Genomic DNA, 27,561 nt, shown 5'->3' on the forward strand with positions numbered 1-27,561 from the left:
AAAAGAGAAGAAATACAATGAAATGCTATAGAAGGTCACAGATGATCAATTCAGCAGAAAACTGAACTCTCTCTCTCTTGTGAATCATGGAATAAGGAGTATTTGAGGGGATCTTGAACAGGGAACTTTGTCAAGTGCAGATGGAAAAGGCAGTCATCATAATGATGGTAGCATGAGCCCAAACTGGAGGCTGTCAAACAGCCAATGCTGTCTAGAGATAAATGTGAAAAATCAGGATGGAGCCAGATCAGGGACAATTCTGAACATAATGACTTGTAAAATAAGATTATTTTACATGGTTATTACTTCTATAGATACATAAACTCAGAATTAGGTTTGTTTGCTTGTTTTTACCTCCTGGTGTACAATTCTACCAATTATATCAGGAGCATACATTTATAAAAATGAAAATAATTGATTATTCAACTGGCACAGTAGCCAGAAATCCTAATGTTTATTTTGAATATTAAAATATGAGTTTTTACAAATGGCTTCTCCCAAAACTGTATTATTATTATTTGATTCAACTGTTACGTAAAAAATATTTTAAGTCTTGATTTGATTTCCATATGATTTTTATTCCTAATTACCAGCATACTGGAGTGATTAGTTAGTTTATGTCGGGTACCATGTAAGCTCTTGATGTGTATTTTCTCCTTTAAGCCTCCTCTCAGCAACACGTGCTGTCCACAGCCACTCCACTGGAATATGCTGGAAGTGGGATATGAGCTCTCGTCTGAACACAGAGCATGAATTCTTAGCAACTACAGCAGCTCTCTCTTTCTCTCATGGTCAGGGAAAGGTTTACAAGGTAAAAGGTGGAAACCAAAAACGTTGCGTTTATTACATCTAATAAGGTTACATTTCATGCTTTATTTTAATTGTCAAGAAAGAAGAAAGGAAGAAAGAAATGAAACTATACTAGGGCCTTCTTAAAAGATTATTCTTAGGGACATGTTATGGAACTGACTCAAATAGACCCGCTTGGGATGGGGTCCACGACGGATCACATTTACATTGAATTCATGTAAGAGCACAATGCTACAGTGCGCTTCCAAAACAAAAACAGCTTACAGAACCAAAATTTTACATCCATCCACAGTCTCAAATGCTTGAAACTAGTATTATCTCGAATTACCTTTGAGTCCTTTGCGTAGTAAAGGGTGCGGCCTCGAAGTTTGAAGTATCGCTTTTTCCACCTTTGGAAAGAACTGGTTTGCTTCAATAGCGGTCCCTCTTTAATACTGGTCTAGAGAGAAGCAGAAGCACAATGACACAGTTACAATGAAATTCAAACCCAAATGAAATGCAGAGCCAATGGTGCATTTTCATTAACATTTGGAATAATATTTCTCATGCCTTACAAATTACAAGAGAATATGTTAATCTCATCACAGCTTTGCATATGTGCAAAGCCCCAAAGAGCAAAAGTGAATTTGACATGGTTCCCTGCCCACAAAGAATTCATGAGTAATAGGCAAGACACATGCACATACACTAATACTTGCAATACAGTGTTATGCGCACACTGCCTTGTATATAGTAAGTATGGTGGAGGTGCAGTATAATATGATTACGAAAGAGCATAGGTCCTGGAGCCAGAAACCTTGGGTTCACCTCCTGGTGCCACCACTTAGTAGCTGGATGATCTCAGGCAAGTTACTAAACTTCTTCATGGCTTTATTTATTCATCTGTAAAATGGGAATGACAATACGACATACCTTATAGGGTTGTTGTGAGAAATAAATAAAAAACACGTTAAAGGACTTAGGGCATGGTGTATAGTATGTGCTCATTAAATGTTAGCTACCATTAGCCAGGTGTTATTTCTAACATATACACAGTACTGTGCAGGTGGTCCAGAGAAAGAAGCATTAGCTCACCTCAGAGGGAGTCAAAGCAGTGTTCCCAGACAAGGTCCCAAGGTGGGTCTTGAAGGAGTTTATGAGAGATGGGGGAAGGACATTTTAGGTATGTGCAAAAGTAGAAAGGTTAAAACATGGATATTTGGGGCATCTGCAAAGAGTTTTCTGCTATAAATGCAGTGAAGAGTTTGCAAGAGGGAGCAGAGGGAGATGCAGCTGGAGGAGGTAGGCAGGGACGCTGTGGCCCTGGGCCAGGCTCTGGTTAAATGCCTTAGGTATGCTAGCTCATTTCGTTTTCGGCAGCAAAATACTTTGAACCTCTTTGACCTCGTCTAGCGTTTCCCTCTCTTGATTTCCTCCATCACAATGGCTGCTTTCTTCTGCAGTGGGCCTACATACTCCTGCTGTAGGCTGGCACTACCTCCCCTCTCCTCCCTCAGATATCCCTCTGGCTGTCCTGTCCCCTTCACCCACTTCAGGTCTTGACCATCTCAGTGAGACCCACCTGAGTGACTGCGTGTTTCACACTGAAACTTGTGCTTGCTCACCATATTTTCCCCCATCCTGATCTTATTACTCACCCCACGAAGTACTTTCCATCTTCTGACACATAATGTCATTTACTATGCTTATTGTGCTACCCCTATTAGAATATAAGGTCCCTGAGTTTATTATATCTAAAACAGTTAAATTTAATGTTTCATTTTAATTGGATGGAAAGAAAGGAAAAAAGAAAGCAAATTGCACTAGAGCCTTCCTATAGGATTACCTTAGAGGCCATATCACAACACTGGCTCAAATAGACCCCCTTAGGATAGGGTCCAAGATGGATCACATTTACACAGCATTCAATAAAGAGTTACAGTGCTATAGTGAGCCTCCAAGATAAAAACAGCTTGTAGAACCAAAATTTTAAATCATCCCACTGGATTGCACACTGACAATATCTCCAGCGCCTAGAACATTATCTGGTTCATATGATAATGAGATCTATACGAATAAATGGCAGGTGCTGAGATCATATCTCTGTTTGATTCCACCATTCATTTCCAACTTTTAAACAACATTATTTCTTACTTACTACCATAAAGACATAATATATTGAGAAAAGTTTGTTGTCTCCAGTAAGACAGTTAAGTTGCATTAATATTTACTTTGAATTTCAATAAGAATTTTACTCTACAGCTTGCTCTAAGACTGTCTTCCTGGAACCGTTGTGGAATCATTACAATGTAATCGTAACAAAACACTTTTGAAAGTCAGTACCAAAGAGCCAATTTAGAGTCAGACAGACAGATTTCAAGCCAGGCTCCAGCATACAATAACAGTGTGAACCTGGACAAATTACTTCAACTCTACACCTCAGTTTTCTCTCCTAAAAATCGGAAATAACAATACCAACTTCACAAGTTTGTTGCATCTAACTTAATTATAAGATAATGCCTGTAGAGCACTTAGTACACTGTCTGGGTTAGAGAAAACATTCAATAGATGGCAGAAAGTGTTATTATTATGATATCATTATGCTATTAAGTCCAGGGAGTGTTTGCCAGGCATCAAATTATAAGAGCTTTTTGTAAGAAGTAAATAAGTGTTTGCAGCCACTGTCAGGACAAATAACAGCTGGAGTAGGACTGTATCAAGAGAGGAGGTTACAGGAGACAAGAGTCAAATATGCTGGACACAACAGGGAGTGTGCTTTTTCTTCTAAGTGCAAAAAGCTAGTGAAATGTTTAAGGCAGAAAAGTGACACTGGGGAAACGGGTGAGAAAGGAGGTGGTGACTCGAATGGCAGCCACGGTGGAAAGCCACTGCCTTAGACTAGGGTAGGGTCTAGCTGCACATCTAAACCAATTACAGCTGTTGGAGTCCACACAGAAGCAATGGTGAGAGAGGCCTCCTGAGAGGAAGCAGTGAGAAAGGCCAGATGTCGGGAGAAATCTTGCCCTTAATAAGCTTCATGTGGCAGCAGCTAAAAGTGCTCCTGGAGTGAAACTCCAGGCCCCATTTTGCACAAACTCTTAAGAAAAATAAGATTTAATGCCAGCATTCTAAGGCCTCCCTCCCCTGCCTTTTTTTTTTTTTATAATTGCAACTCATTTTTTATAGTGTAAACCACCATTTCAATGTCCTACCACATGGCGCCAGCTTAATATATACGGGTGGGGATAGGTCATCTTCTATCATCTCTCCCATCACCAGAGTCCAGGACCCATGTAAACACAGGGCAAACCCTATCACCAAATACACTGTTACCACCACTCACTGTAGCAGGAATTAAGAGCTCCCCAAGTCTCACTCCAAAGCCTACTTATTTTTAGCAATATTTCATAACATGGAATCCCAATACAGAAAGGAAACAACATGTACAGCAATTCACACTGACTTATATTCTATAACTACCTTTTTATTCCATAAATCACACTAAACTTTTGCTTATAACAATAAAATTAAAACATATTCCTAACAAAGGTATTTTAAAAGGGGAAAACATAAATAACAATATAAATTTTAAATAAGTCAAATTAACATAATTTAAATCTATTGAGGTTGAGAGTATTAATAGTAAGTGCATATCAGTATTAGCTGCATGTCAAAATTATCGGAAATATTCAGATTTATTATGTGACATTTATACCAGAAAGACTAAAAATCCATATTCATCATCTAATTATTTTGTATCTTTTAAATAGTCATACATCTTAAGAATGCAACCCTGAAATAAAATCTATGTTATCACCAATTAAGTCAGAAATACAAACCAAAGGAAGCAACATTACAGGAAAGAAAATGTACAGCTTTACTGAGATATCATGATCATATTAGAAACTGCACATGCTTAAAGTGTACAATTTGATATGTTTTGACATACAAATATGGCCATGAAACCACTACCATAGTCAAGATACTGAACATACTCGCCACAATCAAAACTTTCCTTGTATCCCTTTATAATCGCTGCCTGTCCCCAGGCAGCCACTGGTCTGCTGCCAACAGCTGCTTCACATCCTCACCAACATTCAGTCAGTCACTTTAATTTTAGGCATTCTAATAGGTATATAGTATCTCATTGTGGTTTTCATGTGTGTTTCCCTAATGACTACTGATTTTGAGCATTTTCCTGTGCTTATTTTTCACTTGCACATCTTCACTGATGAACTGTCTGTTTGAATCTTCAGTCCATTTTTATAATGGACTTGTCTGTTTCCCTATTTTTGCATCTTAAATAACCTTTACATATTCTAGATGCAACGTATTTATCTAACATGTGATTTGCAAATATTTCTTCCCAGTCTGTGACTTGTTTTTTCCTTGTATTCATGGGATCTTTTGAAGATCAGAGGGATCCTGAATTTGATGAAGTCCTATTTATCCATTTTTTTCTTTTATGAATCACGTCAAATCTAAGAAAGCTTTGTGTAACCCAAAGTCACAAAGATTATCTTCTATGGAAAAACATTATTTGTACATGCATGACTATTAACCTCAACACAGAATCTAGTCATTCTAATTTTCAGCTGCTCTGTTACTAATTTCCTGTCTACATTGCTTTTTTTTTTCTTTTAGAAAATATGAACAGGTATAATTATCTAAAATATTGGTTTGTAGCAATTACTCTGTAGATAGACACTATTAGAGGAACATCATAAAATGTATAACTTTTTGAAATTTATAATATACATTTTGCATATCTGTAAAGAGGCACCTCCATATCTGCGGAATTAGTGACTTAATGTAGCTAGTATGTAACTAAGGAACAGACCACAGTTCTCTACGTTGGCTTTTTGGTAGCAAATGGTGAAAGTACAAGCTAATCCAAATCTCTGTCTTTTCTAAAGTTAGTCACATCTTTCTATAAGGCTAAAAAATATTGTGGTCTTGGATCATATACATTTTTTAGTCAAATCAAAGAACGCCTTGCAAAATTATTTGGCTAAAGTAATTATAATTCTTAGTGAAAATTCATGTTTAACGCCAAAACATGCCCACTCTTTATTACATTCTCTGAAGACAAAATTTCCTCCTATTCATCTACATAGGTGGAGCATGTCTTCTTGATCCATGTTTCAAAATATGTGCACATATCATATGCAATGACATGATATGCTAAAAGTCTAATCTAAAAAGCTTTCCCAGGACCTGTAGAAAACATTAAGAATTATGAAGAAAGACTGACACTGTCTGTTATAATTTGATGTCCCCTCTGAAACTTACGTTGAAATACAATCCTCAATATAGCAGTGTTGAGACCTACAGCCTTGAAGAAGCTATTAGGTCATGAGTGCTCTGTGTACATGAATGGATTAATCCATACATAGAGTAATGGTTAATGGATCAATAGGCTGACATGAGAGTAGAACTGATGGCTTTACAAGAGGAGGAAGAAAGATATGAGCTAACACAAAAGCATGCTCAGCTCCCTCACCATGTGATACTCTGTGTTACCTTGGGACTCTGCAGAGAATCCCTGCCAGGAAGAAGGCTCTCATCAGATGCCCAGCTATGCCCTTGGACTTCCCAGCCCCCAGAACTGTAAGAAATAAATTCATTTTTCTTATAAATCACCCTGTCTCAGGTGTTCTAAGCAACAAAAAATGAACTAAGAGACTGCCACTCTTTATGTGGCATAATGAGATGCTAAATCTTGTGATGACATCATGAAGCACTCATGCCCTCTCCTTCCACTTTCCTTTCTGCCTTCTTTCACCCTTTAGCTTCCCCCTTTGGTCAACAACCAACATATAGTATAAAAGTTTGCCAGATATTATGTAGTCTAGCTACAAAGAACTATCATATCCCTCATCAAGAACCTAACTGGGGTAGTGGGGAAAATTTTTCATGCTGCACTTCAGAAAGAAAAGTCTGACTTCTGAATATTTCAAACACAAATGGTCATTAGTAATGAGAAGGTCCTTATTCTGGCTAACTGTGTAAAGGACTCTTGAGGGAGAGACTCCATGGCAGAGGAGATGTATATTCTTCATTCATCACACAGACAGTATCCACTAATGAAGCTCCAAGTGAAGGACTCTCTGTGTCCCAGGAACTTGGGTTCCAAGTTAGAACTAGGAGTACATCTTTCCATAGAAACCATGTCATAAATTTGCCTTAATGCTTAAGTCCCCATGCTATTCTCTCATGTGTCTAAATCCCAAGGATACCAGTTGCCTAATACTTCTATGGGTGTAGTGGTGAGAAGGAATGAATCCTGACACAGCTGCAAAAAAATCAACAGGAAGGTCACAGGTAAATTAGGAGGTCAATCTCAACTTAGGTTGAGGATAGGTTTTACCTGCCTTTTGCCCTAGCCTGGATTATAAACTACTTGGAGTCCAGGAGGTCTATCTCATTTGTCTTTGTATCACTACTGTGAAGGTTCTATAATTTATGTAAGTACAGATGCTCCTCAAGTTACAATGAACATACTAATAAACTCATCGTAAGTTGAAAATATTGTCAGTCAAAAATGCATTTAATACACCTAGCCTACTGAACATCACAGCTTGGCCTAGTCTACCTTAAACGTGCTCAAAACACTTATGTTAGCCTACAGTTGGGCAAAATCATTTAATACAAAGCCTATTTTCTAATAAAGTATTGATTGTCTCATGTAATTGAATACTGTACTGAAAGTAAAAACAGAATGGTTGTATGAGTACTCAAAGTACAGTTTGTACTGATTTCACACCATCAGAAAATTGGAAAATCATTGAGTTGAACCACTGTAAGTCAGGGAATGTCTAGTGTGTGTGTGTGCATCTGTGTACGTGTGTGTGTGTGTATATGTGTGTGTTTAATACATATTATTACTTTCATAGAAAAATGTGGTCTACGTTCCAAACAACCAGTTCATAAACAAACTACTTCTGGAACAAAGTCTAGTTGTGAATTGGGGTCTGCACATAAAAAGGAAAATGGGCAAACTAACATCTGTGACAGTGGTTCATAACTTAGTTGGATCAAGATGCCTTTTCAGAATCTGTTGAAAGTTGTGAATACTATCTCTCCAGAAACATGCGTGCGTGCACGCACACACATACATAATACACACACTGAAAATTACATACAGTTGTAGAGGGTTCACGAACTTTCAAGATCCACTGTAACTAAAAATGATGGCCTCCATATAACAATAAATTGGATTAGTGTTTTGGTGGTTGTTCTTTAAATAATTCGATTAGTTTTTTTGGTTGTTGTTTTGTAAATAAATCAGTCCTTAATATGGTTATGAGTAACCAATATTAATTCTTTTAAACTTTCTCTTCAGTTAGCTTAATGGTCTCCTATACCATTTGAAACAGTGTAATTTGATATTACTTGAGGTTAGAGAGCAATAACTAAAAAATTTTGAGTTCCAATTTTCTGTTGCATTTTCAGCAGTAGTTAATAATTATATAACCAAACATATCCTAAAATATACAGGCATTTCCTAATTCAAAAGTTTGAAATATACTAATTTATTCAATTTGAAAATTTTACTTTTGAAGATATACTACATAGTTATTCTTCCCAAGATCATTAAACATTATTTTATAAAATGAAAAGCTTACCCTAAGAAAATTAATTTGAACTCAAATGTTCATCCCTTCAAAACACAAAAGAATACATTTTCATTCCATGTTTTCAGTCCTAGATTTTTTTTCAAACCAAGATTGGAGATGTAGAATCTCTGGGTAACACATTATTTTCACTTTAGACTAGGAAAGCTCAATTAGCACCCACACCTCAATAACCTGAACTAATCAAACAACGGTTCGGAGTCTTTAATGTCCTATCCAGTTTCATAGCTCACTGCTTCATAAAGCGTACACTTGTGACTCATAAAAGGACACTACCATACAGAGAGGTCAAAATATAATATGAGGAAAATATAACCACAGTGGAAAGGAAGTATCAAAGGTTGTATTATCAATATTTTAGTGAGTTATTCTTCAAAAAAAAATTGATTCATCATTTATGATTAAAAGAGAACGTGCAAAAAATAAGAGATATAAAATCAAGACTTAATAGTATGTTAAATAATTACCTGATCAGAAAGAAATATGAAGTGTTCATCTAAAAATATACAGATTACGTGGCACAATGTGAATATACTTAAAGCTATTGGAATGCACACTTAGAAATGATTAAGATGGTAAATTTTAGGTTATAAAATTTTTACCATAATATAAATACTTTTTTTGAAAAGAAGAGATTACAACACTGTTAAATGTCCCAGAAAGTCCTTGGGATAAGAGCTAAAAACTTTTAAGAGGGTAATGTAGCTTCTAGTCTAACAAAGTTAGTGAGAGAAGGAGAAAGAAACTACATTGAATATCATGGAAAAGGCATCTCATCGTGTTCAGAACTCAAGACTTATGGCCTAGCACTGACCACAGGACTGCTTTTTGGACCAGACTGCAGATGACCAGTAACACCATGGGAAGCCACCTCAGCTAAGAGGAGGTCTCTGAACTTTGTCATGTGACATCATGTTAGTTTTCTGTTACTCTAAATCCTTTCCTCTTCTTTCAGATGCTTGCTCAGATTCATTCGCATACGAATTCTTTATTTCTTTTCCTGAAAATGCCTAAAATATGCAGCCCAGTCATGCCCATTCAATACAGTCCTATTTCAAGACGCTTTGAGGAGAAATACGGGAAGCCTGTTGTCACTGCCAAGGGGGATTAGGGAGAGTTATATGGTGAGCTGCATCACTGTAGCATCTGGTGTCACCCAAGGTAGGCAGCCCGTAATTCTTAAACCCAAACACAGAACATTAAAGTGCTATAAAAATATATCTTGGCCAAAGAATAAATCATTTGGAAATTCAAATGGCAGAAGTGGGTGTATTCGGATTTTTGTAAAGTTCTGTTTAAGGCAATGGGGAAGAAAAGTTAATGTTTGGTCTATTTATGTCCTAAAAGCACGGTTTTAAGGAAATGTAAATACCCTACTTCATTCTCCCATGGTTATGTGGGTAATTTCCTAAAATGAAAATCTAGTTAAATTACGCCACCGCTTCAAGCCCTTCATTAGTTCTCTTCTGCCTTCCATATAAAGTCCAAGCTCCTATATGTACCATAGAAGGCCCCTACACAGCCCTCCAAACGTATGGCCTGCCCCTCCCAAGCTCCTTCCTCTGCCCTCCATATCCTCTGCTCCATTTGTCTGCCTTGAAATCTATTCATCTCAACATTCATCCAGCACCATTAGCCCTGGGAAGGCTTCCTTGACCCTGCAGGGGAAGGAAGAAGCCACCACTCCCACCTTTGGGTCTCTAACACATCCTTATCCTGTCTGTGTAACAGCATCTATGATGCTGAACAGTGTCCATCCACATGTTTATGGTCCCACCAGGTCACGGCCTTTAAGAGGGCAAAGACTGCATCCTCCCCATTTTTGTAACATCACCGTCTATGGTGTTAGGTAACACCTCAGAGGGCCTCCATAAACAAATGTTGGTTGACTTGACCTAAACAACTTTTAGCGACAGTATAAAATAGTATGTAAAGGTAACTGTGCATTTTAAAACAAAGAAAAAAATTAGAAAACGGGAAAGCCCTGGGCCCCTGATTGAGGGGAAATGGTATCAATAAGCAAACAAGAAACACAGGCTGGAAATGCTTTTATGGTTTCCAGGGCTCAGCAGATTTGAGGCTGTTTGTTTTCACGTGTATGAAAATGGACACAACGCGCAAAGGCATATGTCTAGAGGGGCAGAAAATGTCTACCCTGATTTTTTATGAGAATATTGTGCATTTAGAGATGTTCCTTATAGAGTCATTTTCAAAGCAAATAATTTATGTTTTTTCTACAGAATTATTACATTCTTCAAATCTTATTAAGCATGGATTAATCTCCTGGGATGTGTGAGGCGGTGGTGTATATATAAAGATGTATAAGATGTAGTCTTTGTCTTCATGAAGCTACAAACCTCTCTATGTTACAATATACAAACAGTTAATTTGAAATTCTTGAAGAAAAAAAAAAGACAAAAACATTATTGCTGTCCTCTAAAAGATGTGATTAAAAAGATTGAGCTGGGAGGCAGTTATTCACATGAAAGTTAATCCTCAAAATAAACTTCTGTTTATGTACGGCTAAACAAACACTTCTTATAAAAGAACAAGCATAACCAAAAAGTGATTAATTTGTAACAGCTCTAGCAAATATAATTATATAATCAAAGTGTGGTTAAGAAAAAAACACGTGGCTCCAAATATTTCAAAATAATGAGTATACCAAGTGAAGAAACAAAGATTCATTTTTTTAAAATCATGCTATTATATTCGATATTAATGTTCAACCAAGATAATAAAGTTAGTAACAAATATAAGAAATAGTTATAATCAGAGTTATGGTTAAGAATCTGTTAAAAACAAGTATGCTTTCGTTTTATTTTGTTCACAAATTCTAGGATGAGGCATAAACTCCCCCCTCCTCCCAAAAAGGGCTTAGAAACATTTATATTAACTGCCATTTAGTCATATAATCTGTCAGATAATAGGTTTAGTACTACCTGCCCCTCATGAAAAATCAGTAAAGCCACATAGACTCCAACTGGAATCTAATAACCTAGTTTAAAAAAATTAACAGCAAAAAGATCAATGAACCTGACTTTGAAAATCATTTTCAAAAAATAAAAGCATTACAAGTTGAATAAATTCTTATCTAGCTGGCTTTCTGAGACGGTTTTTAGTCCAATGTCCTAAAGCTGCAGAATTGCTCATTTCATGCCCTTTGCTTAAAGAAAATCAAGGTAATTTCTCTTTTAAATTATATACATACATGGATGCTCCAGGATTTCACCTAAATTTTCAGAAACGCCTTTGTGTCACAAGTTGAAGCTGCTTAGATGGAAAGCCACTTTAATGCCCCAAGGAGAATGCAACTTTAAATATAGCCCTTCGATGAGCCTTTTGTAAAGCTAAGAGTCCTTGAAAAATCAGGCACTGCCTGATTTATCCAGTAGGTATACACTTTCATATGCGATGCTGACTTTTAGAGAAGCATTAAACAGGTGTGTAAAGTGCAAAGTGCATGTCTTTTACAGATGCCTTCAAGAATTCTAGAAGAACCTCTAGCTTCTACCAGTCATGTCCCAGCATGACCTCCACTTCTCATCTAGGGAATGGAATTTGCTGTAATGGGAGAGATGGATCAAGGGAGATTTCAATACTCTACATTTTATTTGTGTCACTTCTTTCCTATCTCTTCTAACTACTATCTATTCTGTCCTCTCATACAAAGAATTTTTCTTTGGCCTATATATTTCCTTATTCAGTTGTCATATAAATTCCAGGAAAGCTGTGTTAGGCTTTCTTGGATGTCTGTACAAAACCTGTAACATCATGAATCTACCTGACCATCTTTAATGGTCAAACTTAGCCTCTATAGCTAACAGACTTTCACCTCTGAAGTGGAAATAATGCCTGCATATCACTATGTGCTATGATGGTATGTGAGGCAATGGATTCAAAAGAATATATAATTCCTTTTTTTTTTTCTTTTTTCTTTTTTTTTAAGATGGAGTCTAGCTCTGTCGCTCGGGCTGGAGTGCAGTGGCCGGATCTCTGCTCACTGCAAGCTCTGCCCCCCTGGGTTTACGCCATTCTCCGGCCTCCACCTCCTGAGTAGCTGGGACTACAGGCGCCCGCCACCTCGCCGGGCTCGTTTTTTCGTATTTTTTTAGTAGAGACGGGGTTTCACCATGTTAGCCAGGATGGTCTCGATCTCCTGACCTCGTGATCCGCCCATCTCGGCCTCCCAAAGTGCTGGGATTACCAGCTTAAGCCACCGCGCCCGGCCCAAAAGAATATATAATTCTTTAAAAACATGGTATGTCAAGATATTATCATCATAATAGTCCTCATCCTATGCATTATTTGTTATGGAAAAGTTTTTGTTCCTTAAATCCATCCCTTTCCACCCCTCTTGCTATTGCCTTAGTTTGGGCTCCTCTAGTTCTCTTGGACTCAATAGTTTACTAGGTGCTCTCCGTGCCATCAATTTTTCCCACCACTAGTCCATTCTTTCCACTGTGGACAAAATTATCTCTGAAATCCTGCCAAACTCTGGTTCAGTATGTTCAAGGTGTGCCCATCACCCGCATAATTCCAGACCTCTTAGCTGGGCATACAAATACTCTTCTGTCCACAAGTGTCCCACTTTCCTTAACAGCCCCATCTTCAGCAATCCCCCTAAGTTCCCCTAATAGTAAAGTAAAAGAGAAGTACTTGGTAATCCCCAAATACACCATGCTTCCCTGTGTCCAAGCTTTTTCACCAGCTCTCCCTTCTACTCAGTATCATCCTCCACTGCCTCTTCTAAACCTCCCACCCCATCCCATCCTCCTTCAAAGCTCAGGCCACTATCACATCCTTGGTATCACATCCAAAGCTCTATGCTCATGCATTATTGATAGCATTAATCATGCTGCATAGGGATTTTTTTTAATGCCTGGGCCTCTCCTATAGGACTGAGTTTCTTAGTGACAAAAACTATATCTCATTTATACATAGAAAATAATTAATACATATTAACTAATTTGTTGAAGAATCAGGAAACAAAAAGTAAGAAATTAAAGGATTAAAACTTTTTTTCTTTGAATGATACCCACTGGAGGAATTCAGTGGAAAAAGACAATTCAATTTATCTTTCCAGTAAGTCAATACATTGACAGGAAGCATACAACAAAAATAGACCTGACTCCTGAAAAAGAGTCCCAGGCTGGGTTCCACTTCTGCCTCCACCATTTGCTAGCTCTGTGACTTCAAGTAAGTAATCATATCTATGAACCTAAGTTTCCCTATCTGTAAATAAATAAACATTACCTGCCCTGTATTCCTCAGAGTTGTCAGGAAGAAACAAAATGATGAGCAAATATCTCCTGTAAACTTCCAAATGCTATGAAGTATCAGAAGTAAGGTACTCCTTTCTGCCCGTGGACGCTGCCGAAGAAGCATCGTTAAAGTCTCTCTTCTCCCTGCCGTCGTGTCTAAGTCAGAGTCTCCTAAAGAGCCCGAACAGCTGAGGAAGCTCTTCATTGGAGAGGTTGACTTTGAACAACCGATGAGAGCTGAGGAGCCATTTTGACAACTGGGAACGCGCTCGGCCTCACCCGACTGTGGGTAAAGAGATCCAAACACCAAAGCACTCCAGGGGGCTGTGGGTTTGTCACCCATATGGCCACTGTGGAGGAGGTGGAGCAGCTATAAGCAAGGCACACACAAGGTGGACGGAAGAGTTGTGGAACCAAAGTAGAGCTTGTCTCAAGAAAGACTCCAAAGACCAAGGTGCCCACTTAATCAAAAGATATTTGTTGTGCATTAAAGAAACACGAAAGAAACCATCCAAAAAACCACCTTAAGAGATTATTCTTGAAGCAGTGGGGAAAATTGAAGGATTTGAAATCATGACTGACCGAGTGGCAGTTGGCAAAGGAAAAGGGGCTGTGCTTTGTAACCTTTTGACGACCATGACTCCCGGGAAGATTGCTCATTCAAAATACTACTTGTGAATGCCACAACGTGAAGTTAGGAAGCCCTGTCAAAGCAGAATGCTACGGCTTCATGCCCAGGCCAAAGAGGTCGAAGGGTCGGAAACTTTGTGGGTGTCGGTGGGGTTGGTTTCGTGAATGACAACCTTCAGTCTGAGAACTCAGTGGTTGGGTGGCTTTGGGTGCAGCCGTGTGGTGGTGATTGGTGGCAGGGGATGGCAAATGGATTTGTATGATGGAAGCAATTGGAGTGGGGAAGCTATCATGATTTTGGCAATTACAACAGTTCCAGTCTCAAATTTGACCCATGAGGAGGAAATTTGGGAGCAGATGCTCTGCCCCTATGCATGGAGCCAATACTTGCAAAAACCACGAAACCAAGGTGCTACGGCAGGTCCAGCACAGCAGTAGCTAGGCAGTGGCAAGATTTTAATTAAGAAACCAAAGCCTAGGCAGGAGAGGAGACCAGAAGAAGTGAGCAGGGAACACAGGTTACACACAGATTTGTGAACCAGCCAAGCACAATGGTGGCAGGGCCTAGCTGCTACAAAGAAGACATGTTTGAACAATTACTCCATGTGTGAACGGCCAAAAACTCAAGCTGTATGTGACTAATTGTACTAACAGTTATTTTAGTTTCGTCTGTGGAAACGTGTAAGACATTCCAACAAAGGGTTTTACATGAGAATTTTTTTTTTTTTGCAGCCATGCTGTTGATGCTAAATTAATAGTTCTGATTGGAGCGCTGAATAAATGTCTCTTTTTAAGTGCTGTGTAAAGACTCTCTGAAGCCATCTTTGGTAATTTCGCCCCAACAGTGTGAAGTTAATTACCTTTCAGGTGATGCCAGGTTCATTTGGAATTTATATACAGACCTGCCTGGGTGGAGAAGCCATTGCTCCGGAAACCCTTGGGTAGTTGAACCTGATATACTGTTGTGAGCCTGACGGTGGTTCACCATTAAAAGGGATTACCCAAGCAAAATCATGAATTACTCGGTATAAATGATGTTGCACATCCTATGCCAAATACTACGTAAATTGAAAAGTACCAATAAAATATAGATGGGAATGCAGCTTGGTGTACATCCCATTATCATGTGTAATCAATAAATGATTTAATTCTCTTGAAAAAAAAAGAAGGTACTGTTTGAGTAGCTCATACTTTGGGGAAACAGGTGTTTTTAATGGGACTGATACAAAGTACATAAAGAGACCATCCTGAACAAGGGCCTAATGCTTCTATTTGGATCCATTATTGCACAAAACCCTAATTTAACCACATAAAGAAAATGTTTAAAGTTTTCTAAATCTTAAACATAAAAGTAAAAATCAATTACAAAATTGTATTTAATATAATAATGGAGCATGGTTTATAACACGCTATGTAATATTATTTTAATTCTTAGAACACCGATCTTATCTTGTTTACCAGTGAAAATTAGGAAAGGATTAGAATTGCTGCCGGATAACTCCACTTGGATGCCACTGGCTCTTCAAAATTCAATAAGCCCCAAACTAATACATCTGTCTCCCCGAGTAGCCTGCATGCTCAGTGAGAGCAGAGGCCACGTCCACCTCAGTCACCACTGGAGCCCTGGCACTAACCAGAGTTCCTGGCACAGATAATAGCGCTTAGTAATGATGCACTGAACAAATGAATGAATGAACACTGACATTCAGATAAAGTAGCTGAGATGGCTTTTGGGGGAAACTTGCACAGAAGCCTCTCTTTAGGAGCTCTTCAGGCAGACCCTCGGCAGGAACCCAGCAGCACTGTGAAAACTCCAGCCACAGGTGCCTATTTTGTGGCGGGTCATCTCCTCACTTGCAAATGTCCCTGTGGCAAATATAAGCAATTAGCTGTTGTCTATTCTGGGCTTTTTCCCCCCAATTGAAAGCCATTCTGCTTTTATCCACTACCACTTCATTGTTATTAGGGGAAGCCATCTATCTTGTCCGCATTAATATTATCTTCGTGGAGGGGACGGGTATACAGAAGAGATATACCCACAAAATGTGTAAATGAACTACTATTTGTAGATAGTGACATTAAAAGATAGTACATTTTCTATCCTTCCATATTTTATCCAACAGTTAAACTTAACATAATTGAGTGTGAAAGGTGGCCAAACACACACCACACAGACCCACGTTTGACCCCATCCTAAATCCTATCTTCACCACAGGTTTGCCCTTCAATAGACTGTGTCTCCTATCCTAACACTGCTTTTTCCTTGTATTTGCCCTTCTAAATATTTTTGTGTGATTATAAAATGAGAACTATGTTTCCCCACAGCCATGCTGGAACTCGTATCTGAGCAACGACTGCTCCTCCTCTCATGGGTCTGGAAGGGAAGTCATTTGATCTTGCTCTGATTCAGTCTGTCAACCTTCTCCATCGGCCACCTGTGAAACTGCTTCAAGGCTGGCTTTCCTATCAGCCTCCAAACTTGCCCGTCGGCTCCTTTTGACTCCAGACTCTTGGCTTTGTGCTGGTATCCTCCTTTCCCCATGGGAATTTTGTCCCACCATGAATTTCCTACTTTCTTAAAAGTGAATGTAAGCCTCTGTATTTAAATAAGGACACACACATGATACTAAGCTCTATTAAATAACGCCAGTTGCTCTAAAGTCCGGCTGATCATTGCACGGAGACCTTTATAAACATTAATGCACCTTGATTCAATTGGTTTAGAGTAGGGCATAGGGACCTACACATACTAAAATCTCTTTTGGTGACTGGAATTATCAGGCTTAAAAGACTCTTATACATATAATAATTTGCACAAACCCTTTAAAAAGGTATAATTCAGCACTTTTGTTCCTTTTCCCATGCACCTTTAACTAGTATCATTAAGTGTAGCCACTTACTTTTATCTGGCTCTGTGCATTTTAAAAATCTGGTGTCAAAATCTTCCTAAAACACATATTTAGGAAGCTCTGCCCCCACCCAGGAGTAGGGGGAGAAGCTAATTTAGGTTTAATGACTGAGCATGCTCACTGTAGCTCTCCCTTCTTCAGGGCCAACAACCCACAAGAAACCAAGCTACACTCAATTATGATCCGAACAAAAGCCAGATCCAACTGCAGATGAAGACTGGAATACGACCTCCAGTGATGGAATAAGAGCTACATGGGTACTGGACTCAAACCTGTGTGCTGGGAAATTTCTGGACGGTGGCAGAGAAGAATGGCCCCAGCTGCTGTACGCTCCCTTTTGTGACATGTCCATCCCCACACTGTCACGCTGATCTCGCCAGGAAAGCAAATGCTGGTGGAAGAACTGCAGCGGGTACAACGGGAGCTTTGGAGAATGATGTCCCCGCTTACAGGGGAATAGTGGTGAGGGATGTTTCTGGGACCAACGTTTAATGACAATGCAATCAGATGATGAGGGTGATTTGTCATTTACAATATCACAAAACATTTCCCTTTTTATAAACTGCCACCAGGAGCAGTTGTCCTCAAGCAGTTTGGTGTAGCAGGATCATCTGAGCTTTTCCCAAATACATGTGACCAGGCACTTTGAACCGGCCATCCAGAACCTAAGCAGCTCAGCCTCCCCATTCCGGGATGACTCTGAGGAATTCTACAGCTGTGAAACAGAGTTCCAAAGCCACGCAGGGCCAGGCATGGTGGTTCACTCCTGTAGTCCCACCTACTCAGGAGGCCAAGGCCAGAGGATCGCTTGAGCCCAGGACGTCAAGGCTGCAGTGAGCTAGGATTGTACCACTGCACTCCAGCCTGGGCAACAAAACGAGACTAGGTCAGAAAAAAATAAAAAGCCACAAGGCTAGATGGTATGCATTGACTATAATGACATTTAACATGACATAAAACCTTGACATTTAATATTCTAGAGGTTTGTACGATAGTCTTTGTTTTATTCTCAAAACCATACATGACTATTGTTTTTGTCTTTAGTTTTACTAAAAGTAATTGTTTACTTTTACATATAAAACACACATGTTCTGATTCTGGTTGTCTGAGACATCCATGTGACAGACAGCTGTAGTCTGGCCACAGTGTGGTGTCTGCTGGCAACATTTACTCTCTGTGCAGGGCGTGCCAGGGTGAAGCCCAGTGACGCGCTTGTTCTTCGATGGGTCTGTCTGCAGTATTCCATCCTGCCATGCTCAACCCAGGGATAAAAAATGGCTTCCCACCACAATTCCTCTGCCCTTTTCCCTGTCCAGGAAGGAAGAAATTCAACCTGTCAAAAGCCAGTTATGCTGCAGCCTGTGCAAACCTGACAAGTGGTTACGTCTGCCCCTCAAGACCTAACTGAGGGAATGTATGCCCAAGGAATGTAAAGAAGCAAGCATCCCCCTGTTTGAAATACTATAAACTCTAATATTTGGGATATTTACATTTAAATATAAATCAATGCATTCTAAAGCAAAATAATGAAGATTATCCAACATATTTTTTTTTTTCCTTGAGACGGAGTCTCGCTCTTTCGTCCAGGCTGGAGTGCAGTGGTGCAATCTTGGCTCACTGCAAGCTCCACCTCCCGGGTTCACGCCATTTTTCTGCCTCAGCCTCCCGAGTTGCTAGGACTACAGGCATCCACCACCACGTCCAGCTAATTTTTTGTATTGTTAGTAGAGACAGGGTTTCACCATATTAGCCAGGATGGTCTCGATCTCCTGACCTCGTGATCCGCCCGTCTCGGCCTCCCAAAGTGCTGGGATTACAGGCGTGAGCCACCGCGCCCGGCCTATATTTTTTTTTGAGATGGAGTCTCAGTCTGTTGCCAGGCTGGAGTGCAGTGATGCGCTCTCAGCTCACTGCAACCTCCGCCTCCCGGGTTCAAGCAATACTTGCACCTCAACCTCCCAAGTAGCTGGGACTACAGGCGCACGCCACCACGCCTGGCTAATTTTTGCATTTTTAGTAGACATGGGGTTTCACCATGTTGCTCAGGCTGGTCTCGAAATCCTGACCTCAAGAGATCTGCCCACCTCGCCTCCCAAAGTACTGGGATTACAGGCGTGAGCCACTGCGCCCGGCCTATCCAACATATTCTAGTTACCCTCCGTGTCAGTAAACCGTCTAGTGATTACTAATGTACTTTGTCCTCGCAATGGCTTATAATTTTCTTGAGAATATCTATAATGATATAATTACTTTCTTGAGACTGTAGGTATTTTGTGAACATTTATTAATTTCTAAAATTAAGCTCTCTCTCCTTTTTTAATATGTACCTTCTTTAGAGCAGTTTCTGAATGTATTTTCTTTTTTTAATTTTATTTTATTTTAAGTTCCAGAGTACATATGCAGGATGTGCAGGTTTGTTACACAGGTAAACATGTGCCTTAGTGGTTTGCTGCACCTATCAACCTAGGTGTTAAGCCAGCATGCATTAGCTATTTTTCCTAATGCTCTTCCCCCGCCCCCCCGCCCCGCCACTGAGTGTATTTTTAGTTAATATTAGGTAAAAGTATATGGCTTTATAATGTACTGTTACACAGAGAAGATACAAAATGTACATGCTGTATAATACCACACACAGTTTTTTCATAAAATATAATGAACTACCAGGCATTACCACAAGATGGCAGTAGTGCTATGCTAATGATCAGGATTTTCTTTCGCAAATGTGAACACAGATGGGCTTTTTGTCAGTTGCACAAATCCTTCCCTGTAACTGGTGAATGCCTGAATGCCATATGTGTAACTATGTTGTAAATGGGTGAATGAATGAATGAATGAATGAATATTATCCTTCAAATTCTGAATTTACGTATTCCTTATCAAATGCCCTGTTCATATCCAAGAATAACCCCTTTGCCCACACATGACATTTTGATGTAACCACTTTCCCCCATGGCCACAATGATACAACTATTTTGATGTGAGGGCATTTTGATGTGGCCTAAGATAAACCACTAGACATCATGTTTGTTTTTTTAACTAATAACTAATGTGCAAATTAGAGAGCCTCACAGCATACCTGAGGCTCACAAGACTGCTGCGCTTACCATGTCCCCTATCCTGGAATGCAGTTCGTGGCTGCAGGAGGAGCTGGGGGGTCAGTGGTAAGGTCAAGGGTAGGATGGGAAACAGGGTGAAGTGCAGGCATCTGATTGCTGAGCCATACAGAATCAGGAGTCTCACAGCTGATTCACGTACAGCTATCTCAGAAAGAGCTACTCAGCATTTCATGCAAAAGATCTGCTTATTTTCTGGAATTTCAATTGCATTTTCAATAATCTGCCTCTGAAATTCTCTAGTTCTTTCCCCAAAGAATATCTGAGTCCCAACTACATAGGAAATTAGAAATTAGTTAGAAATCTGCCAGTTCTCCGCATGGATAGACAGATTAGATAGATAGATAGATAGATAGATAGATAGATAGATAGATAGACAGACAGACATATACATGTTATATTTAATATCATAAACTCCACTCCAGTGATGGTTTTGATGGACAAGATTGCTACCCCTAAAAAGGATAACCCAGTTCTAGAAGATTTTTAAAAAATATCTTATTAATAATCGTTCACAGAAAAGAAGAGAATCAAATGTGAGTGTCTGCTGTGATTAGCATGGAACCAAGAAATGGTCAGAGATGAAGTCTGTGCAAACGACTAGAAAAAACAGCAACACACACACGCACGGGCACGCACACACACGCACGCAGACGCACACGTACGCACGCACATGCACACACACACACACACACGGCTGCACGCGGGTTCTCTACTTTGGTCACAACAGCATTTTCCTGTGTCCCTTCACCCGGATCCATCCCATCTTCCATTATTCCTCCTCTGAGATCTTTCTATATTTCTCTATCATTTGCCAAAACAATATAAGCCCTCCCTCCCTTAGGCTACTTCTGTATATTGTTCTTGCTTCCACCTTTGCATTGTGGTGTAATCGTCTGTGTCCATCATGCACAGAGGTGCAGAGGTACGGCCTAGGTTCAAACCTTGGCTCCACGGCTGACTAGTTGTTAAAGATTTTGAGCAAATTACTTAACGTTTCTGTGCCTGAGTTTCTGCTTCTTCACAGATAATAACAATAACTAAGCCATAGGGGTGTTGTGAGGACTCAGTGAGTCAATGCATGTAAAGTATCTGCAACAGTTCCCGACACACGGTGCTCAGTAAATACCAGCTGGTCTTGTATTACTCTCGCTTCTGTCCTTTATTAGATGGGAAATGTCCCCAAGTCAAGTTCATATTTACTTCATCTTTGTCTCCTTACCACCTGGCACTATGCCTATCACCTCAGTGGTACTTACAATTTGTTTGTTAAACTAAATTGAACTATTCTATTCCCTCTGTCTTTCATCTCTAATCATTCTCTCTCCATCCTTTCCTTCCCGTTGGCATATCTGATTTTAAAAAGTAACAACTTTTTCCACCTCTTGATTATGTCTCAGCTTCCAAGCTATGCCTTCCTCTCCATTACTACAAAACTGCTTTAAAAAATTAGAATCCTCTCGCTGACTCTGCCTTTTCCTTTCCTTCAGCCTTACTGCATGCATTATAGCTTCCACTCCCTCCTTTTTAGGAAATCTACCCCTTGGCTATTTCCAATTACAGCCTATGTGCCAAATCTCTCTGAATGAACTTCTTCCCATAGTTTCAATTATCTCTTCTAAATATATACATAACTCCTAAAATAAATTTCTATATTTATTCTCATTTTCACTCCAGCTCCATTTACAACTGCCTGCCTGACACCTCCACTTAGAGATGCCATCACCACCTGAAACTCAAGTACATTTTATTTCATGTAACACATGTATTAGTATAATAGAAAAGACACTGGCCCGGCTTCAGAAAACCTAAATTCTAATTCCAAAATTGCCAGCAGCTAACTACATGGCACTGGGTAAAAAGTCACTCTAGACGGAATTCCAAATGAATTCAGCACCTTCCCGTGGCAATTCTGCCCCTCCTCCTATGACGTCATCTGTTAGCAGCAGTGTCATTTTCCTAAGCACACAACCCCACAACTTCCAACCTATCTTTTATTTACCCTCACCTTTAAATTAATCTGCCATTAAAAGGTTTCTAAAAACTGGTCTTCCTTTTTGCTCCTGCGCCCAGTGCCCTAATGCTTGTGATTCTATTATTTCTCGCCTAGACTACAGCAATGACCCCCTATGAATAAATGCTTCCAAGACCAGCACGCCAGGCGAACCCCCTGATGGTGAGCAGTGCTGGAGCCACCACCTGCCTGTCACAACACTAACCCTTCATTTGGTTCCCCTTGAAGTTTGGCCCGAGGGTGAAAATGAAAAATGACTCTTCTTTTAAGGACCCGTAATAAAGCAGAGGAGACACAGAACACTCAAACAAGACTTTTCTAAATGTTGGCACGAATAAAAGGAAAGTAGACAAAAAGTACCATTTCAGACAATAGGACAAAATCCCTTTTGTCCTCCATGCCTCTGAGCCCAAAGAGAGACTCTAGGGCCCTTCTGTCTCAGCTCCCCCATCAGGGGCATACCAGGGGTCCCCTAAGGCCAAGGAGCACAAGCTCAGAGAGACAGCACACTCAAGGTCTCCACATCAAAGCTAAGAAGCTGAGCCCTCCTGCTCGCCCATCTACAATCTGTCCTTGCAGTTCTTGTTCCTGTACTCACTCGGGCAGGCCTCAACGGAACACCACAGTCCCACAAAAGTCCCCCACTGTTCACAAGGCAATCATATGGACAGAAACATGAAAAACAGATGTATTTCCTTATGCTGAACTAGCCCCCTGTCAAATTAATCCTCCATACTCCCTCCCTCCAGAATTATTTCCTTAAGGCAGATCTCATCTGGTCACTTCCCTGCTCGAAATCTTTGTTGGTTGTTCATCAACCACAGAACAAGGCAAAGCGCTTTAATTCTGCAAGGAAGGCCTCTGACTGGTTTCATCTTCACAGATTTTGCAGCCTGCTCTTGAAATGTCACTTCCATCCCCACTCCCCGCCCCCTGCAGTGTCTGCTCCTGGCATTCTGGTCTACCTGCCATTGGCCAAACAGAACACTCATCTTCCTCCCACCTTGGGTTCTTCATATAGGTGGCTTTCTGCAGGTGCAGAATGCGCACACCCTCCCCAAACCTCTCCTCTCATGACTCACCCTTAAATGCTGGACTTAAATACCCGCTCCTCCAAATGTCACTCAAGCAAAGCTCACTCATTTGTAATTCTATATTCTCAGTCCTCACAGAGCCATATTTGTAAAATGCAATAGACTCACACAGGAGTGTGACGCACAAAATTATCTTTTCTCTCTCTCATTTTTCTTTCTTTTTTATTTTTTATATTATTATTATTATTATTATTTTTTGAGACAGAGACTCACTCTGTCGCCAGGCTGGAGTGCAGTGGTGTGATCTCAGTTCACTGCAACCTCTGCTGCTCGAGTTCAAGTGATTCTCCTGTCTCAACCTCCCGAGTAGCTGTGGTTACAGGCACCTGCCACTGTGCCTGGCTAATTTTTGTTTTATTTTTAGTGGAGATGGGCTTTCACCATCTTAGCCAGGCTGGTCTTGAACTCCTGACCTTGTGATCCACCCGCCTCGGCCTCCCAAAGTGCTGAGATTATAGACATGAGCCACTGCGCCCAGCCTCTCATTTTCAATTATTTTCAGTGGTAAATGAATTCTGAAATCTGTATTACAGTATGAGGAGAAGGTAAATCATAAAACAGGTCAAGTTTATCCACTCAATCTTTAGAAGATAGTCTAACTTTATCTCCTTAACCCCCAAAAGTCATTCCAGCATCCACATTACTTTATTTCTTCATCGTACCCACACTCCACTTGATCCCCAGTGTGGTGGTGTTGGGAGGTGGGGACTAATGAAAGGTGTTTGGGTCATGGGGGCTCTGCCCTCATGAATGGATTAATGTTATCATAGAGGGGGTTCCTTATGAAAGGATGAGTTTAACCCCCTGTGCACTTGCTCTCATTGCCCCTCTCTTTCTCTCTCTCTCTCTCTCTCTGGCCCTCTCTTGCCCTTCTGCCGTCAGCCATGGGATGTCACAGCAAGAGGTCCTTACAAGATGCCAGACCCTTGATACTGGACTTCCCAGCCTCCGGAACTGTGAGCCAGTCAATTTCTGTTCATTATAAATTACCCAATCTCAGGTATTCTATTAGAGCAACACTAAACAGACTAAGACAGTCATAAAAGTTTAAAATTACACATACATACATACATACATACATACATATGTACATAAATACATGATACAACTATACAGGTTGTTTTAGAAGGCCAAGTTCACATATTTTACAAAAAGCGTTTTGGAAGACATTTTATGTAATGTCTACTAATATTGCTTTACTGTTAATATCAGTCTTTCCTATGGTAGAAGAATGGCAAGTTACCAAATTCAGCCAAACAGCTGAGGAGTCATTACCAGCTTCAGGCATTAGATAAAACTTCCTTTAATGTTTAATAAGTCAGGTCTCCAGATAGAAAGATCCTATGTAGAGCAGAGAGAAATTTTTGTGTGAGAAAAACAGCTAACGGTCTACCATAATCCATTCTTTCTCCCAGTACTTACCCTCTCAGCTACAAACTCCATTTCCTGACCTCCCTTGTATCTGACCATGTGAACAACTTTAGGCCAACAGGACATGAGTGGAAATGAGGGGTGCAACTTAAGATCCATTGTCTTAAGGGCACCTGGTTTCTATTGCTTTCTGCTGGCCAGAAATAGGCATGACTCAAGCAACATTGAAAACTGCCCTGTGAGACTACATATTCCAGGCTATTTGAAGTTTGAAGCCCCCATGTCACTAAGATCTTGCCAATGAAATGCGAGCAATAGTCACGGGTGCCACTTTGGCCTGGGCCTTTATAAACTGGTCTATCTCCTTCATGTTCTCCTTTTCCACTTTCCAGCTGGAACCTGGAAATGGTGACCCAGTTTTAGCCCCAGAGCAAGGACAATTCCCTGGGGAGAGATGGCAGAGAAACAACATGGGAGGAACCTGGGCCCTTGAATGGTCCCATGCAACAGAGATACTTCAGCAGCCTTCCTTGGACTGGGATATAAGACAGAAATGTCTTTGTTCTCTAAGTTCCTGAATTTTGGGGATTTACTTTTTATTACAACTGTACACATAATGAGAGGCATCCCACCAGCTTAGGACCACATACCTCTGAACTGTTACTGGTGAGAGAGAAATAAACTTTTATGTTATTTGAGCCGCTGCATTTCCGACGTTTGCCACAGCTTGTTAGTCTATAGATACTATTAATGTGTTCCTACCATCTAATCTGTAATCACTCATTTTTAATTAGTTACATTAATCATTCTACATAATTCTAGGAAGAGGTGCAAGATTACCCAACATCCATTTCCCCTTTCCTCCTTCCTAACCAAACCCCGATTTGGTTCAGGTATCCACTCCTTCTCTCTAAGTCATGTGCTTAGGGAATGCTGACTCTATTCCTGGCTCTAGCAAGTACATACTAATTAGTTTAATAAATTGCTTATGAGGATTCCTTTCCCCTTGCCATTAGTAATGAGTTCGGAGGTGAGATGTGACCCAGTTCCAGCCAATCAGAGGTGAGTGAAGGTGTCATGGGGGGACTTCATTCGGTGCACAGCAAGAGAGAACCCTTTTTCTGTCGGCTGTCTGGATGTGACACCTGGAATTGATTCAGGCACTTTGCTAAGGATACCACTCACGCAGGAGAGCAGAGACTTGGGAATTGCAGAGAGGAGTGAGTCAGAGCCGGCCCTGTCTCTAGGTGCTTTGCCAACATGATGTGGGGTTTTTTGTTAACTGCAGCATCCTAACAAATAAAATATAACAAGAGTCCCCATATAATGTAGATAATAAGTAAACCATGTTAGAAGTGAAACAAATATTATACTACTCCCCATCCCAATCACTTCATATGGAAGAAACATGTTTAACCCTAATAACATCAAAGGGCTCCTGCACCACAACATGCGGAAGAAAACCCAGCCGCATTAAAGTAGCATTCTCCATTTACCTTATGCTTTCTTCAAAAAGACACTCCACAAAACCACGAGGCTTCCAATTACCCACACCATAACCCCAAATAAATACACAACAATCTTGTGATCCCAGGCTGCAGACTTCTCCTGCAAAGGGAGGCAAAAAATCTCATTTGAGCAGTCCACTTAATTCCTGCTGCTTCTCTTCAATCAGGCCTCTTGCAGGTTATTATTCACTTACTTCTTAATTCTCAACACAACACATCTTTCAGAGCTTTTCTAAACATTCTGTACTCTCATCAAACACCAAATTAGTATAGTCATTGTCCCAAATAAGCAGAACCCCGCAAAGTGCAGACAGCAAGAAGCTATGCTTTCTCCAGGCACCTAAAGTCATTCAGAAGCCTATTCATTTCTTGTCCTGAATGAACTCTGTTCTAAGGTTTTCCCAGTCATTCATAAAAAATTTGAAGTTCTCTGGTCACCTCTAGTCACAAAAACATGTTACATTTCAGTACATTTCAGTAGGGAAAACGACCAGGCCCCAATTCCAAACTCTACTCAAAGTTAGGCCTCTCCTCTACCCGATCTGGGCTATTCCACACACAGCAGGATTCTCCTGAATCACTCAGCTCCTTCCTTTAATTCACTAGGCAGAGTGTCTGCTCCTCAAGTGGGGCTTCTTCATTCATTCTGCAAAGGTGTTCGTGCTGGAAGAAGTCTTCTGCAGCTCCCAGGGGCCCAAGCAGGTGGTCACTTAGAATGCTGCCCACACTCCAACATCTGCGTCTGCTGGGCACACCTCCAGCCTCCACTGCCAAGGCCACATTGTCTGTTGGTAGGAAGGGCTCTTGGGTGGAGCCACTTTTTAAAAGGCCACCAGGCTTCTCCTGGCCCCTGGACAGCAGATCCTGCTGCTTTATTAGCAAAAGCACAGCTGGCTCCCAATGCAGCTGCCTCTTTGCTCTACAGTCAGCCAGGCAGGTGTAGCTCCAGCAGGTGTTTGACCTCTAAACTTCTCTAGTTCAGGGTTAGTAGGTTTAGTGTCTCCACAGCCTCCAGAAGACACAGAGCAAGTCAAGAGAGCCAAGCAGTATCCTCGCAACTCCCTCACTCAGCTTGAGGTGAGACAGAATCATCCCCTTCCTTCCTGCCTTCCCAGCCCCCGTCTTGGTCTCTTGGACTTCAATCACACCATCAAGATGCTGGGCTAAGGGTTAGAAACCTTCACTAAGGAATGTGATGTCATTGCCACTTATTGTTTTCTTGGTAATGTTTT

General features: G+C 40.4%; 1 protein-coding gene across 2 annotated transcripts in view; it reads right to left on the bottom strand.

The window, feature by feature from the left end:
- The window catches only part of DGKH (diacylglycerol kinase eta), a 195,681-nt gene that overhangs the window by 107,118 nt on the left and 61,002 nt on the right, over positions 1-27,561 (bottom strand). For both annotated transcript variants that reach the window (XM_017850195.1, XM_017850193.1), the window contains one exon: positions 1,139-1,249. In XM_017850195.1, coding sequence (XP_017705684.1) covers positions 1,139-1,249 — 111 coding nt within the window. The remainder of the gene's footprint in view (positions 1-1,138; positions 1,250-27,561) is intronic.

Source organism: Rhinopithecus bieti, unplaced genomic scaffold, assembly GCF_001698545.2.
Source record: "Rhinopithecus bieti isolate Rb0 unplaced genomic scaffold, ASM169854v2 scaffold_32955, whole genome shotgun sequence".
NCBI classification, from domain to species: Eukaryota; Metazoa; Chordata; class Mammalia; order Primates; family Cercopithecidae; genus Rhinopithecus; species Rhinopithecus bieti.